At 42.9% G+C, this 25,158-nt stretch overlaps 1 protein-coding gene across 1 annotated transcript; it reads left to right on the forward strand.

Annotated features, from left to right (window-relative positions):
• The first annotated feature begins 16,140 nt into the window (after window positions 1–16,140).
• Window positions 16,141–24,429, forward strand: LOC128139080 (uncharacterized). Its single transcript, XM_052781017.1, has 2 exons — window positions 16,141–16,222; window positions 23,390–24,429. The coding sequence occupies exon 2, from the start codon at window positions 23,392–23,394 to the stop codon at window positions 24,427–24,429; it is 1,038 nt and encodes a 345-aa protein (XP_052636977.1). The 5' UTR covers window positions 16,141–16,222; window positions 23,390–23,391.
• The last annotated feature ends 729 nt before the right edge of the window (window positions 24,430–25,158 follow it).

The raw sequence follows: 25,158 nt of genomic DNA on the forward strand, positions 1-25,158 counted from the left end.
GTGTGAAGTCACTCCAAGTCATGGCTTGTCTTTATCTGACATAAGAATAATAGCTTAGGTTTGTGAGAATAAAGTACAAGATGTTTACAGGCCTCATTTCTTTTGGAGAGTAACCTTTAAAAAAAAAAAAAGTATGTAGCCACTTATTTATGCTTATGGATGTTATACTCAGAATTTAACACTCAATAGAGAAACTGAATACAGATCTACTACATATTAAAGGGGATGGTAACTAAAATACCATCAATTTAAGAAAATGAGTCTGAAGTATTTTGAGGGGCTGTATTTTTGAATACTACTGCCAATTTTTCTGGTATTATTATTTATTATTATTGTGCTTTTTGTGGCATTTTCTTAGTTTTAAACATTCTCCTCACTCCCGCAGTTCTGTGAAAAAACCCTAGCAAACAAGACAGAATATTGACTGACAGACCACATCAGTAGGCAAGAAATTGATGGCATTAGATTGTCCAGTCGATTGCATAAGTGAGCAAAGTAAAATAATAGACTGGTAATGTTATGAGTGGTGTGGTGTGGAGGAGAAAAAAAATATTTCATACAAAATTACGATTGTTAAGTTGATGGTTCACGATTGGCATTTTTTTCAGCTTTGAAAGAATTTTCTTATTTCAGTACTATACCAGGAAGGTGAGGAAAGGAGAACTGTAATTGTTAAAAAGTGAAGCAATGACAGTTAATCTTGTATTTCAAAGTGAACAGATACACTTACTGTTTTCATGCACAGAAAGTAAATGACAATAGTGGATTCTGTATATTAATTTGATTTCTTAATTTTTCTATCCACAGAAATTATTTATTATTCCTTTCATCTTGCCCTTGTATATGCTAGGTTTCTGCTTTTGTGTTTTTGTTTTGTTTTTTGTTTTTTTTTTTTTTTTTTTATTCCTTTGGTGCTTGGTCTATACGTAGTTTTTTCATTTAGGCTATGGTAATCTTCATGGAAGCATGTTGGTCAGGGACATATTAGAGCAGGGATATAGGTCTGAGCTTCACTGTCAGATGTTAAACTACTGTCACCTGAAAAGAATGGATGTAATTTAACATGCTGTAGTTAAAGTCTATTCTAAAATTGGATCTTTTTTCACAACGATTCTTTATTCCATTGTCTGTGAAAACAGGTAAATCTTCCTTCTAAACTTCCCTTATTTAGATCTTGGCATAGATCAGGTAAAATGCATGCAAGTTTATGAACTTTCCGCTCTTTTATTCTTTATGCTTCTCCCTTCATGTTATGCCAAACACCATTAAAAGCACTTTTTCTGAGCAAGACCAAAATGTACTATATTCCAGCAAAGAGGTCAGAAAACTGGGTGATGGCCAGGCCATGATATCATGGAGGTTAAATGATTAATCATTAGCAAAACATAAGGATGCTCCTGTTGTTTAATTTCCTCATTTAGGGATCTGCTCAGCAGTAACTCCTCTCCCTTATTTCTGCTCAGATAGCTCAGCTGATACATTCTAGGATAACATTTGCCTTTCTCACAGCCATACTGCATTGAGGGCTCATAGCCATCATCTGATCAGCTAGCACGCATGGATGCCCTTTTCTCCAGAGATCACTAAAATGCTGAGAAATAGCTTCCACAGGACACTGTAGCAGCCCTAGGATTTTATGATAGGTATGTGTAGCTAGGGACTGGAGAAAATTTTATTAAGACAATTTCTGTGGAAATATAAACATTAATGGAAACACTGTGGAATGCAGAGTTTCAAACCATATGCTCCACTTTTTTTGAAGTGATTTTTCTCTGATAAGTATTTCTAGATGTTATTATATTGCTAGGTGTTATTACAGATATTATGAATGATTCCTAGTTGTTGGGGTTTTTTTAAAGGCAGAAAAAGAAAACAGCTGAGCCATACTAACCTTCCTTCAAGGGTGCTTCAAAGTGTGCCAAAATACCTTGTTTGGAAGGCCAGAGTTGTATGCAGACAGGGTGCAAGTGAAACTACCTCCAGCTGTATGGAGTGGAGCCAAAGGACACTGATTTTACAAGTGATGATATATGGCACCCTGTAATGTTCATCTCTCCTGGTTAACTGAAGTCAGGAAATGAGTAGCATTCCTTTATTACATATATTTATGGTGTCAATAACAAAGTACATCTTTGTCAGGCTGGAACTGTAGTTCCTGCTATCCCTCCATTTCAGAGAGAATCCACAGAAAGCTGGAAGAAATGAGTGCATCTTTTCCCTGTGAGCAAGTGGAATTGCAGGAAAACCAGGTTGAAATAGAGGATGAAAGGTACAGGAGTAGGACCTCCTGCCTTAGGTATTTGGAAACTTTTCTTAATTCACAGTAGGGTTAGAAGTGGAGGCTCTGTCCAAGTGGCCAAAACCTCCAGCCCAAAAGCCCGAAGAAGTCAGACTTGATCCTCTTACAAAAGCTGCCAAGATCCTTCTTTCTATGTTCAGTGTGGATTCCCAGAGAGACTGTGTACAACCTGCATGCAAGGCAGAAGGAACTCGGAAATATTTGTGTGGGTAACTATGGATTCATGTATTCCAAACAGGTGACAACACTCGAGATCTTGTCTCTCTCTTTCCCTTCCATATCCACCATTCCCTCTAGCAGGATAATAATGTATTCAGGATTCAGTGGCTGCCACAGCTGACAGAAAATATTCTGAATGATTAGAAAAAATGGATCTTCTCCTTAACTCTCAAAAGAGTTAAGTTTAGGAGATAGCACTGCTTTCATCAGACAATGTGGAATATGACAATATTTTGGTTTGGGTTTTGGTTATTTTCCTTCTTGCCTTCCATGAAGGTTTGGTGGACTTTCCGTTCTTCTATTTCTCTCTTCAGAATATAGGTAAGTGGAGATGTTTGATGAAAAACTGATTGACTCATGGTTTCTTTGAGTATATTACATCATTTGGATAATTATAATAGATATCTAACTGTAAAAGAATCAATAGCATGTTTGAGGTTTATGATTAGAAAAGCTGGACTGTAACAGTTTCATTTTGGCATTTCACAGTGAATAGATGAAACCAGATTGAAAATACTACCAGGGCATGGACCACCTGCAACAATAAACCAGTAGGAATTGCTGGGAAATTGCTTTATTGATAGACCTCTTTTAACAGCTCAAACTGAGAAGAAAATAATATTTTAAAAATTTGTCCACAGTAGAGAAGATAAAATGATTGTTTTGTGAAAGATGTCTTCTACTTCATACTCAGAAAAAAGTGATATAGGAGTTCAATGAAATGATAATATCAAGATCATCAAATGAGATACGTAGTCAGAAATGAGAAACCAGCATAATGTAGCCAGGGCGTGTGTTTGACAGAAGTGAATGGAAGAAGAACTGTGAATTAACACTTAATAAATGAAAGAATATTTTTCTTTCCTTCCAAGAAAAATAAACATAAATCTCCTTGACAATTGTATCAATGAACAATTTACCTCATTTGACCACATTCAGCGCTTTCTGAACTCTCTGCAGCCATACTATGTTATGGTAATTTCTCACATATGCTTGTTACTCTAAACTTAAAGTGAGACTCCTTTCCTTTCTATAATACTTTCATTTTTCAAATTTGTTTACAACTTTAGAATTTCTTAATTCTAAGATGCTTATAACAGATTGCTTTCTCTTTGATTTCATTGTTTAAGTCCAGGGCTTAGGCTTATGATCAATTTAAGAATAGTGACAAAGATGATTAAAACAGTGGGATTTAAATAAACTTCTCTATAAATAAAAGATACCTCCATCAGGGTTAATACCTATTACTTTTAAATGCTATACAAAGTGACAGACTGCTACCTGCTTCCATGCATAAATATAAGAAGCACCCCTAAGATGATCTATCCATAGTATTCAAAGCCCCATAAAATTCAAAATGACAGTGAAGAATCTGCTTAAAGATATTCAGGAATCTCTTAACTACTTTAGCTGCTTTAAAAAGCCCTGGATTTTATTCCATTCATTGCTGTGCACCATCTAGTTCTGGGTGACTTTGATAATGCAAGGTGTAGATATGATACGATTGCATGAAAATTGCAGAAACCCATGTAAGAGTATTAAGAATTTGCTCATGCATCCTGAGAAGTTTTGTCTCCCTCCTTGAGCAGTACCCTCAACTGCCTTCAGACTAAGAAGATGCTGACAAACTTTTCCAAAGACATTACAGGCTTTCTGTTTTTAAATCCTTGCTTTAGATTAAGTTAACATATACAATATCTGCACTGATTCCTCCTAAGAAATTCTAGCCAAGATGCAAGAAAAAGGGCAAAGAATGGGTCAGTGTTGTCAGTCACATATTAAAACAGAATGCCTCAGCCCCTCTTTAAAATATTTCATAACAAGCAAAGGCAGAAGTAATTATAAATGTGCATCCAGTCTTTAAGATTTCTTTTTTTTTTTTTTCAAATCCCTTTAGGATTGTAGTTGCATTTTAAGCTTGTTACTGTCTTTGTATCATAATCATTATACCTCTTGCTCACGGACCAAGGGTTGGACGTCTATAAAAAATTGTAATTCTACAGTTTTGCCATATGGCTTACAGTGTAGAGCTAGCAGTGACTGTCTGCTATTCTTTAGAGCCTGGTACAATTTCTGTTAATGCATTACAGCCTTATAATAATTTTTTCACTAGCTGTATGCATTTAAGCATCTGCTGGTACAGGGCTCAGGAATACATCTGTAGTGACTTTGAGATAGGGAGTGGAGGATCAGCACCAGCTGTGTTACTCTTTTGACCAAAAAGATGAGGCAACACAGTTTCATAAGCTGGCAGAAGACTCTCTGTTAACAAATGCCCATGGACATGTGGAAAACCAGCAGTTCCTTAATCTCACTGAGGGCAGGGCTTATACTGTGACAGGTAATCACATTTGTCCCTTCTCCACACATCCTTTCATATATAAATCTGGTTTTAGTTAGCCTTTATATATTACAGAAATATCAATACTAATAAACCATTAAAAAAACAACAAAAAAAACACCACAAAAAATCCCCCAAAACAGTGTCCCCCCTGCCACCAGATTAATGTGACAGGGTAAATGCAGCTGTACTGTGAGCAGGGCTGTGTTCAGCTCCCTTGCTGTTCTCCCTCCCTTGGGCTGCAGGCGGGGGGAAGAGCAGCTCTGCACAGCAGTGTGTGTCTTCCTTCTTGGAGCTGAAGAGCAACAGGTTGTGATGACAATACCGTAGCAGAAAAAGAGTGATTAGGATCTTATGTGAAGGAGAGGGTGTCAGAAGCTTCATGGCATGTATTCCCATCACTTGGCATCTATGTTCTTTGTGGGGTAGGTCTGGTTTAATAACCTTTTGCAGTCCTGAATTGCAGTAGTTTTTGCCTGAGAAGTTAGATGATGTTTGCATTTGGCTGAGAAGACAAATTAATGTACCTGACTGGGAAAGACTGTCTTCGCCAGGAAAAAGAGATGTGGGAGTGAGACAAGGGGAGTCAAAAGAATCTCAGTAGACATAATAAAGGGGGATGAAAGATGATGTTTAGCACTTACATTGTTGAAATTAGCTGAGGCAGAGACAGTCCTTGATAAGAAGAACTGGCCCCAAGAACCAGCCAATGAGGTAGAGATGGTTCCTGATAAGAAGCAGGAGCTGGTCCCAAGAGCCAGCCAAGACTGGTCTTGTGGCTTGGGTGAATGCCAAGAAACCACTGAGCCTGTGCAAGAAAAGAGGTTACTAGCGGCGATGAAGAGTCATCTATGTTCCTCTCTGCGACCACCAGACGACCACCATAAGGAGGCACTGTGCAAGCGCAGTTGAGAGGAGACTATGGAAATGACTTCTTGAAGCTAATTTTAATATGAAGCAGGGATAGGTCATGCATATATATAGGCGTATTGTGAAACTCTATGTATATGTAACACTTGACTGTATAAACTTGAAGTGAACTGCCGAGTGAGGTGCGCACAACTTTGGTGGGACTACCCCCCTGTGCTGCCCAGTGCTGAATGAACACACCTGCTTTACAATCTTACTGATTGTGAAGTCTGTTTTCCGCATGTCAGGAGAGCTAAAACATACAGTCCTACCCCAGGAATCCACAAAATGGATTGCACAGTAAAATTGCACTTGAAAATAAAAAAACCCCAAAACATACTTTGGGGCTTGCATGTGTAAATTATTATGGATTTTTAGTAACTGGGCATGCACGCTATCTCGAGGGACCACCTAGTTCATTTCTACAATGTTAAGAATGGGCAAAAGTGAATTTGATGAACCAGAATAAAACCCTGAAGTTGTATGAGCTGAGCAAAGCTGTGTGTGGGTGATGGCAGCAGCAGGAGTGCGCAGGCTGCCAGGGAAGCCTTACAGACAGGGGCTTGGAAGGCAACTGTCCTTATCTCCTCGGTGTTCAGTGCTGCTGACTAACGGTGAATGATGCTGGTGTTCTTCACCTAACGTTTTTGAAGGAAAAAAAAGTCACTTTCAAAGTGTTTTGTGTTCAGCTTGTTGCTTGTGATTTCTTCAGGCCTGGGGATCTCCATTAGCAATTCTGTTTATACAGTTTGGTTTGTTAAATATATGCACTGTGGGAAATTATTTTCTTTTATTTGCAGACTAGACTCAAGGCACTGTAGACTGATGTCTTGTTTTAAATTCAGTATGTAGAAATGAGGTTTCTTTATTTTATGAGCAAGAAAGGCCCATAATTTTCAGATGACATGTTCATAACTTACTTCCATTTCTGAGGTGTCTTTTTTCAAAATACAATAAACCCAGCATCCCTTTGAAACCCATTAGGAGGCCTTTCCATGCACCAAGAAGTTACCTTAAACACCCTAAATTTAATGAGGTTTTTATACAAGCATCTGTAGCACTGAAGTACTAACAGCCAGCATCTGCTAAATTACAGCTGAATAAGAATGGGGACACTGCTGTCAGTAGTCCTTGCAAACTCTAAAGCAGAATTTAGTCATGTGTGGCCAATTTATCCATTCTGTTTTCCTGCAATCTGTTCCCCTATATTTGATTAACCTTTTTAGTTGGAAGTCTCTGCCCAAGTGAAACATTTAGTTCTTCTTTGGAATGAGTAACACAGATATGCAGAGTATCAGGCAACAAGCAAGGAGTTCTGCCAAACAGTGATGACTTGCAGCTACAGCTGATGAAATTTATTTGTTTGAAACTAGAATTTGACATGAAAATGTGTTTTTGCTAAGGAAAGTATGTTTTCCAATGGCTAGAAAAGTTATCTGTACCACCAAGTTTTGTAGTGGAAAATGTTGCTGTAGTAGTTCATCACAGATATCGCTTAGATCCTCACATTTCCTCTTTTTGTGTATTCATCAGACCTCTCAATCAGGCTACATTTCTCATGAGACATCGTAACTGGAGTACTGATGAAGTACTCTGATGGCTCACCGAGGATGGAGGCCACTATATAACCTGTGGAAAGCAATATGAAGGGGCAATGCAGTGCCATTTCCTAATGGATAGTTCTGGTTTAAGGCTGGAATTTTTAGCAAAAATTTTTCTATTTATTTTGGGGAAGAGATCCTTTATATCTGGATGCCTGCACCACATACATCAGGTCTAGTGGGTATTAAAAATTGTATCTTCTAGCTAGGATGCATGGGTTTAAGTACGTGATCCCTCTGGAGAGGTTTGCTAATAGGTGCCAGTATTGTTCACTTCAGAAAATTTAACAGAATAAAATAAAATTAAGCTACCGATGTTTCTCAACATCTCTGTTACTAGCTGCTAGGAGATTTAACTGTCCTTTTATTAAGAAGCATGATTGGATTGGGTTATAAGAGTTATTTGTAGAGCACTGGGATACCAGAGGGCGAAAGTAGTTATACTGAGCATGTACAACTGTACTGTATTTTTTACAGTCTCTTCTTTCCTATCACCTCACAGACTGTTTTCTTTCCAAGGCTATTTCCATTGTTTCATTCTGTATATGTGGGGGAAATAAACCCTAAGTTCTTTAAAGTGCATCAATGACCTTTATCTGCTCCTGTTTCAACTTCTTTCTCTCATTTCCCTGTGTGCTAGCCACCAGGATGTGCTAAAAGGCAAATCTTGTCTTCATTTCAACTTGTGTGAAGGACTTGAGATATAGCGTAACAGTGCAGTAGTGCTTCAGCAAGGGATATGTGAGGATTTCTTTGTCCTTGCTCCCTTTAGAACAGTGCTGGTGACTCAATGCATCATGCAGTTTGCAGGAATTAAGTGTCACTGCCCAGGAGGACCTGTGGTTTTTGGAGCGAGAACATCACCCACTCAGTGCATCCACAGGATGCTGCTCCCTGGTGTATCTGCATAAGGAGTCCTTGCTACTGTACCGATATAGAAGGTACCTGCAGATGTGTCTCAGCAAATACCCCCACCAAAAACCTTGATAAATGTTTACATTTCCACAGTTTTGTACTTGGCTAGGAATGGATTTAAGCTATAAAGACAGACATTTAAATTACAGTAATTATACTCTGGTTTGGGTCCTGTAGTCCAAGGACAGCAACTATGTACATTTGGGAATTTTCTGACAGCGTGACATTTCATCAGGGAATGTGATCTCTTAAAAAGTGATCTTTTCGTAGCAACGATTTTCACAACTCTTCTTTTAGGACGGCTTGCTCTTCACAATAAACTCACAGCGGGGCACCTCAAGATAGAAATATAGGATCAATTTGGTGGGAAAAGACCCTTGAGATCATCAAGTCCAACCATTAACCTAACGCTACCCAGACCACTGCTAAACCATGTCTCTAAGCAACACGTCAATACCCAGAGGCCAGGTGCCTCCAAAATGTGGGCAGTGCATGATCACTGCCGGCTTTGCCTGAATTAGTGACCAGACTTGAGCTTCACTCTCTCATGGCCCAGGTGAGTCAGTACCCAGTGTGATGGTCTGACAAATTATGGCCAATGTCTCAAACATTCATTAAAGAACTTTGGTGGAGAAGACAGTCTCTGTAAAAGTGCTGGAGTTGTGTGAACGGGAAAATGTGGCTGGAGGAGAAGGCCTCGCGGGGGGTGGGACCATACTTGTCCAAAGCCACACTTCCTTATCTTAAGCGACCACGAGAAGAAGCACAACAAATGGGCCAGAAGGAAAGGTCAGACAGTGGTCATGCCTGCAGGGATGGAGAAGCAACTCCCCAGTGACCCCCCAAGCCCACCAACCCATTTCCATAGAATCCCAGGAATGTGAACTGCGTGTGTCAAGACCACCAACTCATTTCTGGAACATTCCTGAGCTCACACTGCACTTGCTCAGTGATGGCAAATCCCCACCTACCGGGGTGGACCCTTTAGGTATAAAAGAAGGGAGGATGAGTTCTCGGCATGCCATCCGGAACTGGATCTCTAGACTGGCTGCACCAATGCTGGACCCAAGACTGGTGAAATCCTTTTCTTCTCTCTCTTCCTTTCTCTGTGTCTTTTTTTCCCCCTCTCTCTCTCCCCTTTCCCCAGTCCCTATATATACTTCATCCCTTTAAACATAAACTGTTGACCAAGTCTGGGACTAGGAGTGGATCTAGCTGCCCCTGGGCTCCTCTTTGAGAAGGAGTCTAGAAAGCAACAGGGTCTACTCTGAACCTTGTGACTCAACGGGAGGGGTCTCCTTATTTTCGTCTCTGAATTGATCCCCAAATAAGTAAGGCTTACATATGGTTAGCACATGTTGTACAGTTTACTGACATAGTTCCATGTTCCTTTTTCCGTTTCTTTTTCTGTACCTCCCTTCTCCATTCAAATGGTGGCTTAATGACGTGATGCAGGGTTCATATTGATAAGTTCACTTGTACTTTGGCAAGGTTAGCTTGGTTGAATAAATGTTGATTGTTGTTTGAACTCCCCTGGTGTCATTTCACCTCAGTTCTGACAAAGGATATCCACGAACCTGAGTCACTCCAACCTTGGGATGCGACATCTTAATTAGCATCACGGACACGATTTCCCTTGTTGGAAGGGAGTTTCTAATGGGATACCGGACATCCACTTGGAGAATGGGCGGAGAGGATCTGGGAAGGTGTCATGGACTGATTCCTGGGAACTCTGTTAGTGTGTTTCAAACAAATAGTTTATGTCTTAAAGGAGCTGTCTCAAGAGAGAGTTGACAGCAGAAAGAGATGGGTTCTGCAGAGGCGGGGCAGTGCTTCCTCCTGCATCAGCCTCCCTATAACCACAAAAGGTTTGTGCCTGCGCCAATGTGAGACTACACTCAGGTCAAACAAGACAATGACCCAAGTACCCCAGACCCATTTCTGGAACTCTTGAGAACTTTCTAGATGAACAACTGCGCACACTCAGCAGTGCTTCTCCTTTGGGAGGGATGCCAATAACCAGAGACTATATAAGATGAAAAGGGACTCTGGGCAGGGTGTGCCCACCACCGACCACATCTGAAACCAGACCTGTGAGACTTCTCCTTCCTATCTGTCTTGTTCTTACTTCTTTTCACAGCATCTATCTCAATATACATAGTTGTATGTTGTAGTTATTTGAATAGTTCACCCATAGAGTTACGCGTTACAAAGTTTGAATACTGGATTAAGACTACTGTGCGTAAACTTCTCCCCTCCCCTTTCCCTTTGGTTCTCTGACTTACCTGGCAAGCAGCAATAACTAGAGTTTTGGCACATACGTATATACTTTGTTGCTGGTTTTCGCTCAGTAAACAATTTTGTTGTTTGGCATCAGTTCACCTTAATTTACTCCGAGGGGATTTTGAGCTTTACAGGACCTCCTGCACTGCCCAGGGTAGCTTGCTGATCAGGTCGTGACATTAAATTGGCATCACGGACAGGATCCCCTTGTTTGAGTAAAGCAACCACGAGGACCAGATCTTGTAAGATTTTCTCCAGGGGGAAGTCTTCAGAGGACTGGTATGGGCTCCCAGGGAGTCTCAGGGGTAGATGTTACCCCACTTATGGAAAAGTTGGAGAGCTATCATGCTTGCCCCTCTCCTACTGGTATGACCTGGGCCCTAAACAATTGGCACAACCCACAGGTGGTGGCTGACAGAATAACCACCCTCACCAAAGAGCAGAAACTGAAACTTGGAAAAGGGAAAGCTTTAGTTTGTGCAGTCCTAGGGGCAGCTCTGGCAGCTGCCCAAAAGGAAAAACATTTTCGCCAGCGAGCCAAAGTGATCAAGTCCCTACAAGATCTTGTAAAAACGTTGCAGGGGCAATTGGAAAATGAAACTAGAATCCTCTCTGACCAACTGGCTGCTGAGTGAGTGACTAATCAAAGATTACATACCACTCTGCAAGAGGCATTGGAATGGGAGAAGTTGTTGAGGGGACAGTTGGATGAAAATAAGGTTCAGTCCAGGGCCCAGAGATCAGAAGCAGGCTCTGATGAAGAAAGGGAATTAGACCATGTATACTCCTTTGAGGAATTAAAACAGGAAAGGAAAAGGTATTTATAAGGGGAAGGAGAAGCTAGGCTCTGACCCCTCATTAAGACTGAAATGGTAGATGACAGACAGGGAGGACAAGTGACCACCCACACCATCCCATATTCCCCCACTGATTTGGCCAAACTCCAAGAAAAATATTCAAAGAAACCCACTGAAACCGAGACTGAATATGTTTGGCAAGTGTCTCTTACAGGCAGTGATTGCATATTGTTAAGTGAAAACAAGGCAAGAGGATATTGGGGCCCCGGTGTGCAAAAAACTGCTTGTCTTCAGTTTATGTATGACCGTATACCGGTTCCCCAACAACACTCCCTCATGCGATATGCAGCGTACCCTGAGAGATTTCAGCCACTAATCGGGGCTGCTAGATGGCTTGAAACTGTATGTGGTACAGATACAGGATCGATTGTGAGAACCCAGACCTAGGAATTCAGGGGCTGGCCCTAATCAGGACGTAACATGGGAGGAGGTGGCACAAGAACTGAAACTATGGACAGCGCGTGGGAGTTGTTAGCCAGGGGGAAGTCAAACCTAAGGTGAACCTTAGGTGGGTGGAAGGGTGTGGGGGATTAGGGCCCACATGCAGATGCAATTTTGGAGCCCTGCCAGGGAAAACAGCTCATGCTCCAGATAATAGAAGATACGCGTTGTGGACCGAGGGCATTTCAAAGGGGATTCCCTGGGAGGTTATGGATAAATTGCCAAATGAAAATTTGTAAAAGTTAGCTAAAAGCTGGGAAAAGATTAAAGATCAGACCCTTCTCAAACAACAAGTTCTTTTTTCACCTTCTGAGGCAGTGCAGCAAAAAGTACCCTCTGCTCCTCCCTGTGCAGAGGCAGAACTAATAGATTTGAGCGGTCTGGTGTCAAAAAATGCCCCTCGCCGTCCTCAGTAAGTGAGCTGGAGGACAGTGGGTGGATTTATATAAGGCAGCTCATGGAAAGCTCAAAAGGAGATTTGTTGATAACTCTCCCTCTTGGACCTTCTAAAGCTCCAACCACCCTTTTAGTAGATACTGGAGCTCAGTTGTCAGCTCTTTGGGCAGAAGAGGCTGCCTGCAGTGGTATAGTCGCTGACAAAAAATGAATTTGGGTAACAGACATTTTTGGAAATTCCAAACCGTAGCCCACGGCTCGAGTTAAATGTTGATTGCCTGGAGACCAAACCGCAACTTGAGGCCCTTATGATTTTGGGGACCTTCCCAACAAACATCTTGGGTCTTGACTTACTTAAAGGATGGGCTTGTACAGACTTAAAAGGAAAGGAGTGGGTGTTTGGCCTTCTGACTGTCTCCATAAGACTCCTTCAACCTGCACCAGAATTGCCCCCCTCAAAGACAGTAAATGTAAAACCTTATCCCCTCCCCTTAGGGGCACAGGAAGGAGTATCTTCTGTAATCTGGGTTCCGACTCGCTCTCCTTATAATTCCCCAGTCTGGCCAGTCCGTAAACCCAGTGGAAAGTGGCAGCTAACAACTGGTTATCGGCGCCTGTATGCCAACACAGGTCCTTTAACAGCAGCGGTGCCAAATACAGCCAAACTAATTACCTCCATGCAGGAGCGAGCTCATTTGGTTTTGGCAACCATTGATGTGAAACATATATTCTTTATGGTACCGCTACAGGAATCAGATAGAGCTCATTTTGCCTTCACTTGGGAAGGAGTGCAGTTTACCTTTACGTGTTGTCCCTAGGGATACTGTCATTCGCCAACCATTGCTCGCTACACCCCAGTGCAGGAGCTTGCCCAGATTACCCCTGAGGAAGGAGTTAAGGTGTATCAGTATATTGATGATATATTGGTTGGTGGCTCTGATGAAAATTTGGTGGGGCAAACTCAGACAAAAATAATCGCACATTTAGAAAATTTGGGACTCCAAATTCCTGCAGAGAAAATACAACTCCCTGCTTCTGAGGTGAAATTTTTAGGTATTTGGTGGAAAGGTGGAATGGTCTGTATTCTCCCTGAAGCCTTATCCACACTGGAACAGATAAAAATGCCCTAAAATAAGAGGAAACTTCAGCATGCTTTAGGATTGTTAGCGTTTTGGAGGAAACATATCCCTGACTTCTCCATAATAGCCCGACCCCTATACGACTTGACACGTAAAAGCGCCTCATGGGATTGGACGCCTGTCCGTGAGGAAGCTCTGAAATTGTTCATTTTTGAGGCAGGGATGTACAAAGCTTTGGGGCCAATTCGCCCGACAGATCCATTACAGATTGAATGGGGTTTTGCAACCCATGGGTTGTCAGTGCACTTGCGGCAATGCAGACCTGAGGGTCCACCTCGTCCCCTTGAATTTTATTCTTGAAGCTTTAAAGACACAGAGAAACGCTATTTGGTCTGGGAGAAAGGACTCTTTGTAGTTAGCCTAGCCCTGCAGGAGGCTGAGAAAATTATCTGACAGCAGTCAATTGTCTTAAGAGGGCCTTTCAAAGTTCTGAAACCAGTACTAGCTGGAACCCCTCCTTCTGTGGGACTGGCTGTCGTGGTTTAACCCCAGCCAGCAACTAAACACCACGCAGCCGCTCACTCACTCCCCCCCACCCAGTGGGATGGGGGAGAAAATCAGGAAAAGAAGCAAAACCCGTGGGTTGAGATAAGAACGGTTTAATAGAACAGAAAAAGAAGAAACTAATAATGATAACACTAATAAAATGACAACAGAAATAATGAAAGGATTGGAATGTACAAATGATGCGCAGTGCAATTGCTCACCACCCGCCGACCGACACCCCGCCAGTCCCCGAGCGGCGAATCCCTGCCCCCACTTCCCCGTTCCTATACTAGATGGGACGTCACATGGTATGGAATACCCCGTTGGCCAGTTTGGGTCAGGTGCCCTGGCTGTGTCCTGTGCCAACTTCTTGTGCCCCTCCAGCTTTCTCACTGGCTGGGCATGAGAAGCTGAAAAATCCTTGACATTAGTCTAAACACTACTGAGCAACAACTGAAAACATCAGTGTTATCAACATTCTTCGCATACTGAACTCAAAACACAGCACTGTACCAGCTACTAGGAAGACAGTTAACTCTATCCCAGCTGAAACCAGGACACTGGCACAGTGAGAAACTGTAAGAAAATGGTATGCACAAATGACCATTTGTGCATACAGACCATTATGGTCATGTATACCAGCTAAGTGAGGGAGCAACTAAAGTGCTCAAAATACAAGACTTATTCTCTAACTCCCCAGACACTAGGCCACCCCCTTCGTGTATTAAGGAGGCCCCTCCATTTGAAGCTAAATTAAAGAATGTATGGTTTACTGATGACTCTGCTAAACGCGAAGGGAAAATACGGAAATATCAAGCAGTTGCTCTGCACATTGATTCGGAAGACCCAATTGTGACAACTGGTGAAGGGAGTGCTCAAGTAGGAGAACTAATAGCAGTTTGGAGTGTGATAAAAAGGGAAGCTGAGAATATTGAACCTGTATTCATCTATACAGACTTGTATGCAGTGTTCAAGGGGTGTACTGAGTGGCTCCGCTTTTGGGAGCAAAATCAATGGGAGGTGAACTGAACGCCGATATGGCAGCAAGACAAATGGAAAGAAATTTTAGCTATTGCTAAACAGAAGTCCTTTCTGGTGGGGTGGGTAGCCACCCACCAGAAAGGGGAAAATCCAGCTCACCTTTTGAACAATCAAGTAGACTCTCTTACCTGTTTAGCTGTCCTTGCGGCTGAAGCTGAAGAGGAAAAATGAGAACATTTATTGGAGTGGCTGCACGTTAAACATGGCCATTCTGGAATTAAAGACTTGTTTAAGGAGGCAGGTAGCAGAGGATGGCCAATAACTATGGCCAATGTATATGGAACAATGCAATACTGTCATCTCTGCATGCGGAGTGTGTTGGACACGTTTAGGAGATGGTAACCCCCTGAAGGCTCCACCCCTACATACACGGGATGAAAAGGGGCTACGGGATACATGGAAAGTAGATTATATAGGTCCTTTTTGAGTTTCAGAGGGAAAACAATACATTCTAGTGGGAGTAGAAGTTACTTCAGGATTAACCCAGGCAGAGGCTTTCAGGCAGGCGATGGGAAACAAAACAGTCAAAGCATTAAAATTATGGTTCAGTTGTTTACCCAAACCCAAATCTATTCAATCAGATAATGGTAGCCACTTTATGGCAGGGACAGTTCAAGAATGGGCACGTGGAGAGGGAATTCAATGGGTTTTCCATACCCCTTACTACCCTCAGGCAAGTGGTATTGTAGAACATACCAATGGACTATTAAAATGGCCCCTGAAACCACATAATCCAGAATGGACACAGCAAATAGCTGATGCAGTCTCTAAGATTAATAACTGCTGGGGAGTGAATGGCTGTCCCTGACTTACTGCCTTTTGCCCGAAACCACCCACTATGCTGCCTAGGAGAAAGGAAGGCAAAGACCCGGCAAGGCCTATTATCCAGGTCAGCCAGTCCTGGTGGAACTGCCCACTGTGGGGCAAGTGCCCCTAACCCTAAAGACCCACCGTAACCTTTATGCCTGGGTGGCTACAGATGTCCATGGGAAGGAACATACAATCAGGTGGATCATTCCTTCTTTTTAGTGACCGGTTTCGTCAGACCGAGTTCTGTTTTGTTTTTCCCTTCTAGGGTCCAATCCGGAAGACGAAGGAGAAACCAATAGAAGAGTCTGAGACGGATATTAATTCCAAGTGTTTTGATAACTTGTGTAGTTACTACCTCGTTGTATCTTGTAACATGTATCTGTTATCACCACGAGCACTGTTTTGGAAGACCCTTTTCCTCACCCTTGCTACCTCAGGGGGAGGAGGAGATGGGTCACCAAACCTTGCTTGGGAAATAATTCAAGGTTTTATTAGGCTGTGGGGACATCAGGACCAAGGTTTATGTATCTCCTTACCTTGAGCAGCTGAGGAAGGATTGAGGTTTTTTATGATACCGGTGGATTTGTCATTTATCTTTAAAATGAGAAATGCTACCTCTCCAATATACATGACAGTGCACTGGATAGATAAAGAAATACGGGTAAAATGGAAGGATCTTCCAACAAAAAGTGATCCTGTGTGTCAAGAGTGGAAAACTCCCCCCAGTATGAAGCAAGATTTATCACTATATCACAGTGCTTGTGAATTTAAAATCCCAACCCTTGATGTTACTTTCTTACCCCTAATAGGTGGGTCGAATCCCCTAATCACTTCAAGCCATGGATCTTTACCAAAGGCTAACTTGACCTTTAAGAAGGTTGAGGGCACTCGACCATGCAGACACTACCCTTGGGATCCCATGTTTGATCCCCTAACCAGACCTGATTTTTATGAAGCTAACTATACGGTACAATGGAATCCCAATTGGTGTATACAACTTCCAAATACAACAAATGTATCCTCAAGAAATGGCCGCAATATTATGTGGGCCTGGTCTCAATCTACTTTTGGACAAACTTTTGTGGATCCCAAATTTGACCCACCTATTAGAACCTCAGAAAGCCCCCTTTTTAATTGTAGCAGAATACTTACGTGTAAAACAGGACCTGGAAATCCTCCTGAGACTTGGTTCATAGCTGGAATCAGAACTTTAATTTGTGACATGTGTACTTGCTGGGGCTACCCTTCTAAGGGCTGGAAACATAAAGATAAATCTTGCAATACAACTGACCTCACTCGAGGAGTTGATTGTGGGCTGCCCCACACCCACTATCCCATAAAGGGGACAGCCCTGAATACTAAGCCACAAGTCGTTATATTAAATACCACTGATAACTACAATTGCAAAACAAGCATATATCCAGCTCCTTTAGGGTTAGCATGGGGATGTTCTGATGGGAAATTCTACTCCTATTTAACATTAGAATATCATGCAGGATTAAAATGTGGAGTAGGGATCCCTTCATTATGTCCCTCAAGAGTATTTAAATTCTCCGCACCTGCGAAAAGAGCATGTCAAGAGGCAGAACCACCTAAAGAACAACCCAGATGGGCAGTACATGGAGTCAGTATACCAGATTACTATACTGCTGGTCAAACACTTTCCTTAATGTTCGAAAACATATTTATTCCATATGTAACCCTCAAAAGACATCAATTTGTCTTAGAAAACATCACCTGGCAACTACATTTATTAAGTAATTGGACTAGGTATGCTTTTGGAGAATTAAACTTACAGGTTCAACAAATGTCCAAGATGACCCTACAAAATAGGTTGGCTTTAGACATGTTATTGTTAAAGGAACGGGGTGTATGTGGAATGTTAAACCTCACTGAGGGGGAATGCTGTGTTGCCATTCATAATGCCACAACCTCTATTGAAGAGGCCCGGGCAAAGATGAAAGAGATTGCTGATCAAACAGCTGAATTATTTCAATCAATGAAGCCAAAAGACTGGTTTGACAGACATTCCCCTGGATCGTGGATCACATCTATTTTGGAATCTTTAGGACTCACGGGGTGGGGGAAATGGATAGCACAAATTGGACTTATGATATTAGTCGGCTTTATGTTTTTAATGATAGGCATTGGCGTGGTATGATGTATGATTACTCATCTGCTTTCCTCTGTGTCTTCTCTATCTTCTCCTTCTATCTGATATGTGAGAATCACCACCCAGGAAGAAGATTCGGACCTTTTGACAACAACTGTTTAAGCCATAGGGTGGTGTCATGGGCTGATTTCTGGGAACTCTGTTGGTATGTTTCAAAAATAGTTTATGTCTTAAAGGAGCTGTCTCAAAAGAGAGTTGACAGCAGAAAGAGATGGGTTCTGCAGAGGCGGGGCAGTGCCTCCTCCTGCATCAGCCTCCCTATAACCACAAAAGGTTTGTGCCTGCGCCAATGTGAGACTACACTCAGGTCATAAACAAGACAACGACCCAAGTACCCCAGACCCATTTCTGGAACTCTTGAGAACTTTCTAGACGAACAACTGCGCACACTCAGCAATGCTTCTCCTTTGGGAGGGACGCCGATAACCAGAGACTATGTAAGATGAAAAGGGACTCTGGGCAGGGTGTGCCCACCACCGACCACATCTGAAACCAGACCTGCGAGACATCACTGGTTCCTAGGGTAGTGATCTCTCTCCCTTTTTCTCCTTTCTGTCTATCTTGCTCTTTCTTCTTTTCACAGCATCTACCTCACTTAATATACATAGTTGTATGTTGTAGTTATTTGAATAGTTCACCCGTAGAGTTACGTGTTACAAAGTTTGAATATTAAGATTACAGCAGGTAAACTTTCGCCCCCCCCGCTCCCCTTTTCCCTCTGACTTACCTGGCAGGCAGCAATAACTAGAGTTTTGGCACATACATATGTACTTTGTTGCTGTTTTCACTCAATAAATAATTTGATTGGTTGGTTGGTGTGGATTCGCCTTAATTTACTCTGAGGGGATTTTGAACTTTACAGGACCTCCCGCACTACCCAGGGTAGCTTACTGATCATGTCATGACACCCCAGTAACATTTTTAATTGATACCAGTGCTCAAATGTTGGCACTCTGGGCAGACGTTGCTAACCGCAACGGAATAGTTGCAGATAAAAAGCAGTTATGGGTCACAGATGTTTTCAGAAGCTCCCAACCACAGCCAATAGCTGAAGTTAATTGCTGGCTGCCAGGGGGTTTGTCCCCCGTTGATGTGACCATGATACTAGGTCCTTTACCCACCAGTATTCTGGGACTCGACCTCTTAAAGGGCTGGGTGTGGGTAGACTCTTAAGGAAAGAGAATGGAAATTCAGATCTCCTGTGATCTCCATGAGGCTTTTGCAGTGGGCGCTGATTCTTCATCCATCCAAGATTGTTAATGTCAAACCTTACACTTTGTTATTGGGAGCAAGGGATCACTTCAGTGATAAGTGAGTTATGAGAATGGGATAGTTATTCCTACACACTCACCCTATAATTCCTCAGTATGGCTGGTCCACAAGCCAAATGGGAAGTGGTGATTGACAGTTGACTGTCGACGCTTAAATGCCAGTACTGGCCTGTTAACGGCTGCAGTTCCCAATATAGCAGAATTACTTGCAAGCGTACAAGAACAGGGTCACCAGATTTTAGCAACCATTGATGTGAAAGACATGTTTTTTATGTTTCCCTTGCAAGAAGCAGATAGGGTCCACTTTGCCTTTATCTGCGAAGGTGTACAATATACATTTACATGACTTCCCTGAGGCTATTGCCACTCACCAACCATCGCTCACTATGCATTAGCCCAGGAACTAAACCAGATAACTCCTAAACATGGAGTAAGGGTATATCAATATATCAATGATATGCTAATTGGAGGACCAGACTCCACTGCAGTGGGGCAAACCAGACAGAAATCATTACCCACTTAGAGAATTTAGGCCTCCAGATTGCTGCCGAAAAGGTGCAACTCCCGTCACCCGAAGTAAAATTTTTAGGTATCTGGTGGAAAGGAGAGACTGTGTGTATACCTCCCAAAACCTTGTACACCCTTGAACAAGTGAAAATGCCTGAAAATAAGAAAGGATTGCAGCATGCCCTAGGCTTGCTAGTGTTCTAGAGAAAACACATCCCTGACTTTTCTGTCGTAGCTCACCCTTTATGGGATTTAACCCATAAAAGAACTGCTTGGGACTGGACACCCATCCATGAAGAGGCTCTGAAATTATTAATATTTGAAGCAGGGATTTACCAGCGCCTAGGGCCAATACATCCCACAGATCTGCTCCACATAGAATGGGGTTTCGCAGTTCATGGGTTATCTATCCATATGTGGCAGTGTGGACCTGAAGGTCCTACTCGTCCTATAGGGTTTTTCTCATGTAGCTTTAAGGATGCTGAAAAACGGTACTCGGTTTGGGAGAAAGGACTCTTTGTGGCTAACCTAGCTTTACAGGAAGCCAAGGGAATGATAAGGCAGCAGCCCATCATCTTGTGAGCGCCCTTTAAGATCCTGAAAGCAATATTGGCTGGAACTCCTTCCCATGTAGGAGTAGCTCAACGAGAAATAGTAAGGAAGTGGTATACCCAGTTAGACTACTACTGTCACAATAGATAGAGGAAGGAACACCCAAAGTGCTCTAAATACAGGATCCCCCTTCTGATCATCCACATACAGAACCCCCTCCATCATACATCAAAGTGGCTCCCTCTTTTAAGCCCCATTTAACGAACATGTGGTTCACCAATGCTTCCGCAAAAAGGGAAGGAAAGACGTGGAAGTATTGAGCAGTAGCATTACATATTGATTCAGGAGAGCGTGTGATAACTGAGGGAGAGGGCAGCGCCCAATGAGGGGAGTTAGTCGCTGTGTGGAGTGTAGTCATTAAGGAAGCTGAGTTGACAGAACCATTATGCATTTATACTGACTTCTGTGCAGAGTTTAAAGGATGTACTGAATGGTTACTGTTTTGGGAACAAAACCAATGGGAAGTAAACCAAGTGCCAGTGTGGCAGCAAGACAAATGGGAAGAAATACTGAGTATCGCCAAGCAGAGATCTTTCTTGGTAGGGTGAGTTGCTGCACACCAGGCAGGAGATAACCTGGCTCACCTCCCAAATAACCAAGTAGATTCTTTAACGCATCTAGCCAGTCTCGCCATTGATAGCGAAACAGAGAAATGAGAACATGTGCTGGAGTGGCTGCATGTGAAGCATGGCCACTCAGGGAGTAAAGACCTGTACAAAGAGGCTCTTAGTAGAGGATGGGCCGTTACGTGAGAATTATGCAACACCGTTATTTCTGCATGCAGTCAATGTCAAGTTCATTTGGAAAAATAAAACCCTTTAAAAGAGCAACCCCTGCATTTAAGGACAAGCAAAGATTTATGGCAAACATGGCAAATTTACTATATTGGCCCCTTCTGGGTATCAGAGGGAAAACAGTATGTGTTAGTGGGAGTTGAGGTAGTATTGGGATCAACATAAGCTGAAACTATACCTAGAGCAACAGGAGAAAATACGATGAGAACTGTTAAAGTATGGTTTAGCTGTTTACCCAAACCCAAATCAATCCAATCCAATGATGGGAGCCATTTCACTGCTGGAGTGGTGCAAGAATGGGCTAAGGGTGAGGAAATCCAGTGGGTTTTCCACACCCCTTGCAAGCTAATGGTATTGTGGAGAGAACAAACCGACTTCTAAAACGAGCCCTGAGGCCCCATGACCCAGGATGGGCCTCGTGAGTACCTGAAGCAGTATACTGAAGCAATAGCCAGTGGGGGCCAAATGGCTCCTCCAGCTCCTGGTGTTCTGTCCCACACCTCCTTCTATTGTTCCAGGGACAAAAGAAGGCAAAGACCCTGTATGCTCACTCCACTATGCTGGACAACTGGTATTAGTAGAACTGCCTAATGTAGGCTCAGTACCCCTTGTTCTAACCACCCCATTAAACAAATATGCATGGGTAGCAACTGATGCCCATGGGAAGGAGCATCATATCAATACCCCATGGATTGTCCCATCCTTTTAGGTGGGTCTTCATGTCCTGAAGTAAAGATATTCCGTTGTCAAGTGGCTGATCAGAATGTGTTTTCACAGTGTGCTGTGGTGCTAAGACCATAGCTGCTTGGTTGCTGGCTTATGTCTTTGTTACTTTTGTATTTTTGACTAGTGACGCTGTGTTGACTTCCCAGGATTCCTGAGTTGGGGGGAGGACATAGGGAGCTTGGCAGCAGACCATGTTGGAGTTCTTGTAGCAGCAGCCATGTCACACGGGAGCAAGAGGTCGTTATTTTACCTGATTAAGATGTGGTTCCTTCACCACAAAATTCAGGCAATGTTCCTTTGACACCATGCAGGAGCAAGAGGTCACTATAAACTTACTAGCCTTTTCACAATCAATGAGCACATTCTACTAATCTACGGATGCTTTAATATATTACAGGCGGAGCAGTTCTGGTCAAGATAGCTTGAAGTTTAAGGTTAGTTTGTATGCATCCATAATAGGTAACACACCCTGCATATGGCCTGTACTAGGGTGTTTCGTAGAAATTGCATAAGCACCTCACAGGGTGCACCTCAGCCTCTTGGATCACAACCACTAGCAGCACTGCTTGACATCTCTTCCAGTCCCATCCCTCTAATCATTGTTTATCTTTGTATATATTTTGCAGGTTATCAGAAGCCCACCGCAGGACAAGTTTTAAGTTGATGAGTGGGCCATTATCTGTATTGTTTGTTTGATTTTGTTTGTAATATTCTTAAGGTACAACAGGTAAAGATGGTTTGGAGCTCCTTCCTCCTTGCCTTTCTTACCTTTGGTGCATCTGGACAAGGAGAAAGAGCCTCCAATTTAGCTTGGGAAGTGATACAAGGATTCATACATGTCTGGAATAGAACGGATCAGGGTATCTGTATTCAGATTCCTACTTCTGCCGAGCAGGGGATTAGATTTGGTTTGATACCCATGAGGCTCAATATTGGAAAATATAACATGAGCAGTAGAACTATAGGATTAGTAGATGCTCCAGTATCAAAGTGATTATGCCTCCCCCGGCAGATGGTGGCAAGACAAAGCAGCCTTCTATGAGATCCCTCAGGACACAGGGTGGCCTGACTGAATAAACAAAACTTGTAAGCGATGGAGATTGGAGGTCAGTCGCGAAATCGGTATTAGTCATAGCCCGTCGTGTCCTCCGGGATTCGAGGAAGCCTGTTCCAGACGATTCCCACCTTCTCCATCCTGGTGGAGAATAACAGGCTGCCCTTCCTACCACAATATATCTTGTAATCTAGTGCCCTTCTGGCCCACTTACCTGGAAATTACCCCTTTTGAATTACAATATAATGTAAGATGGGATTCGGCTTGGTGTATTCACATGCCTGACGTGAAGGGACAGTATCTTTTAATGAATAACACCCACACTGCTTGGGGATGGTCAGTGAAACACATGTTAAAAAAACAACCTCTTCACTTACTAAAGAAAGAATTCATGGGCATGCCCAACCCCAGTAATGCCTATTTGTTAAACTGTACCCACATTATAGACTGTACCACAGGTGCCGGCAATCCCATTGAAACATGGGTCAGTTTGGAAGTTAGAACTTTAATTCGAGATATGTGCACCTGTTGGGGATATCCTAATTTTGGATACCGAAACCGAGATAGCCAATGTAATCAGATCACCAATAATGTTAATATCTGGATAAAATGCGGAATTCCCATTAACCACTTCCCAAGACATAAGGTGGGAGGGGATAATCAAATACCGCAGGGAGATGCAGCTACTTGTCAAAACGCTTTGTATGCCGCCCCCGAGGGGACTGTCTGGGGGTGCTCAGATGGGAGAATGTACTCACACTTGAACATTGTCAAACAGGCTGGATTGCAGTGTGGTTTGGGAATTCCTACTGTGTGCCCCAGGCGAATTTTTGAATATACCACACCACCTATTCAAAGAAAAAAAAGAGAACTCAATGACCCAAGTAGCACCCAGGAGTGGATTCAAAGCATTCAAAAGCCCGATTATTATACCTGGGGACAAAAGGTATCGTTGGAAGTATTCTTTGCGCCATCTGGGTATATTCAGCACCAACGGGTGCTAGAAAACCTAACTTGGCAAGTACATGTATTAAGTAATTGGACCCGTTATGCCTTTGGGGAACTAAATCTGCAAGTACAAGTATCAAAAACGGCGTTACAGAATCGTTTAGCCCTAGATATGTTATTGTTAAAAGAACAAGGTGTGTGTGGTATGTTAAACTTTACTGAATCCGAATGTTGTATTACCATTCACGACGCCACGACCTCCACTGAAGAAGCACGAGCCAAGATGAAGGAGATTGCCGACCAAACCAGGGAGCTCTTCCATGCAGTGCAACCAGCTGACTGGTTTGATGGCTGGAGTCCAAACTCATGGCTACATTCCATTTTGGGATCCTTGGGACTGACGGGATGGGGAAAATGGCTTGTAAATATTGGGCTTACGATATTAATTGGATTTATATGTTTAATAGTAGGCCTTGCCATAGTAAGATGTATGATTAGCCGCTTACTATCCTCAGCTAGCTCTCTTTCTTCTCCTACTGTCCGCTATATTAAAATCACCACAGATGAAGATGATATGAACAAGAATCGAAGTCCAGCGACTGTTTGAGTCATGGGGTGGTGTGACGGTCTGACAAATTATGGCCAATATCTCAAACATTCATTAAAGAACTTTGGTGGAGAAGACAGTCTCTGTAAAAGTACTGGAGCTGTGTGAACGGGAAAATGTGGCTGGAGGAGAAGGCCCCACAGGGGGTGGGACCATGCTTCTCCAAAGCCACACTTCCTTATGTTAAGCAACCATGAGAAGAAGCACAACAAATGGGCCAGAAGGAAAGGTCAGACAGTGGTCATGCCTGCAGGGATGGAGAAGCAACTCCCCAGTGACCCCCCAAGCCCACCAGCCCATTTCCATAGAATCCCAGGAATGTGAACTGCGCGTGTCAAGACCACCAACTCATTTCTGGAACATTCCTGAGCTCACACTGCACTTGCTCAGTGATGGCAAATCCCCACCTACAGGGGTGGACCCTTTAGGTATAAAAGAAGGGAGGATGAGTTCTCGGCACGCCCTCCGGAACTGGATCTCTAGACTGGCTGCACCAATGCTGGACCCAAGACTGGTGAAATCCTTTTCTTCTCTCTTTCTTCCTTTCTCTCTCTGTGTCTTTTTTTCCCCCTCTCTCTCTCCCCTTTCCCCAGTCCCTATACTTCATCCCTTTAAACATAAACTGTTGACCAAGTCTGGGACTAGGAGTGGATCTAGCTGCCCCTGGGCTCCTCTTTGAGAAGGAGTCTAGAAAGCAACGGGGTCTACTCTGAACCTCGTGACTCAACG

The sequence above is a fragment of the Harpia harpyja genome, chromosome 2 (assembly GCF_026419915.1).
Source record: "Harpia harpyja isolate bHarHar1 chromosome 2, bHarHar1 primary haplotype, whole genome shotgun sequence".
Classification (NCBI taxonomy): domain Eukaryota; kingdom Metazoa; phylum Chordata; class Aves; order Accipitriformes; family Accipitridae; genus Harpia; species Harpia harpyja.

Excerpts from the sequence above, each read along its gene's own strand:
- LOC128139080 (XM_052781017.1), top strand. The coding sequence starts at position 23,392 with ATGTGCACCTGTTGGGGATATCCTAATTTTGGATACCGAAACCGAGAT.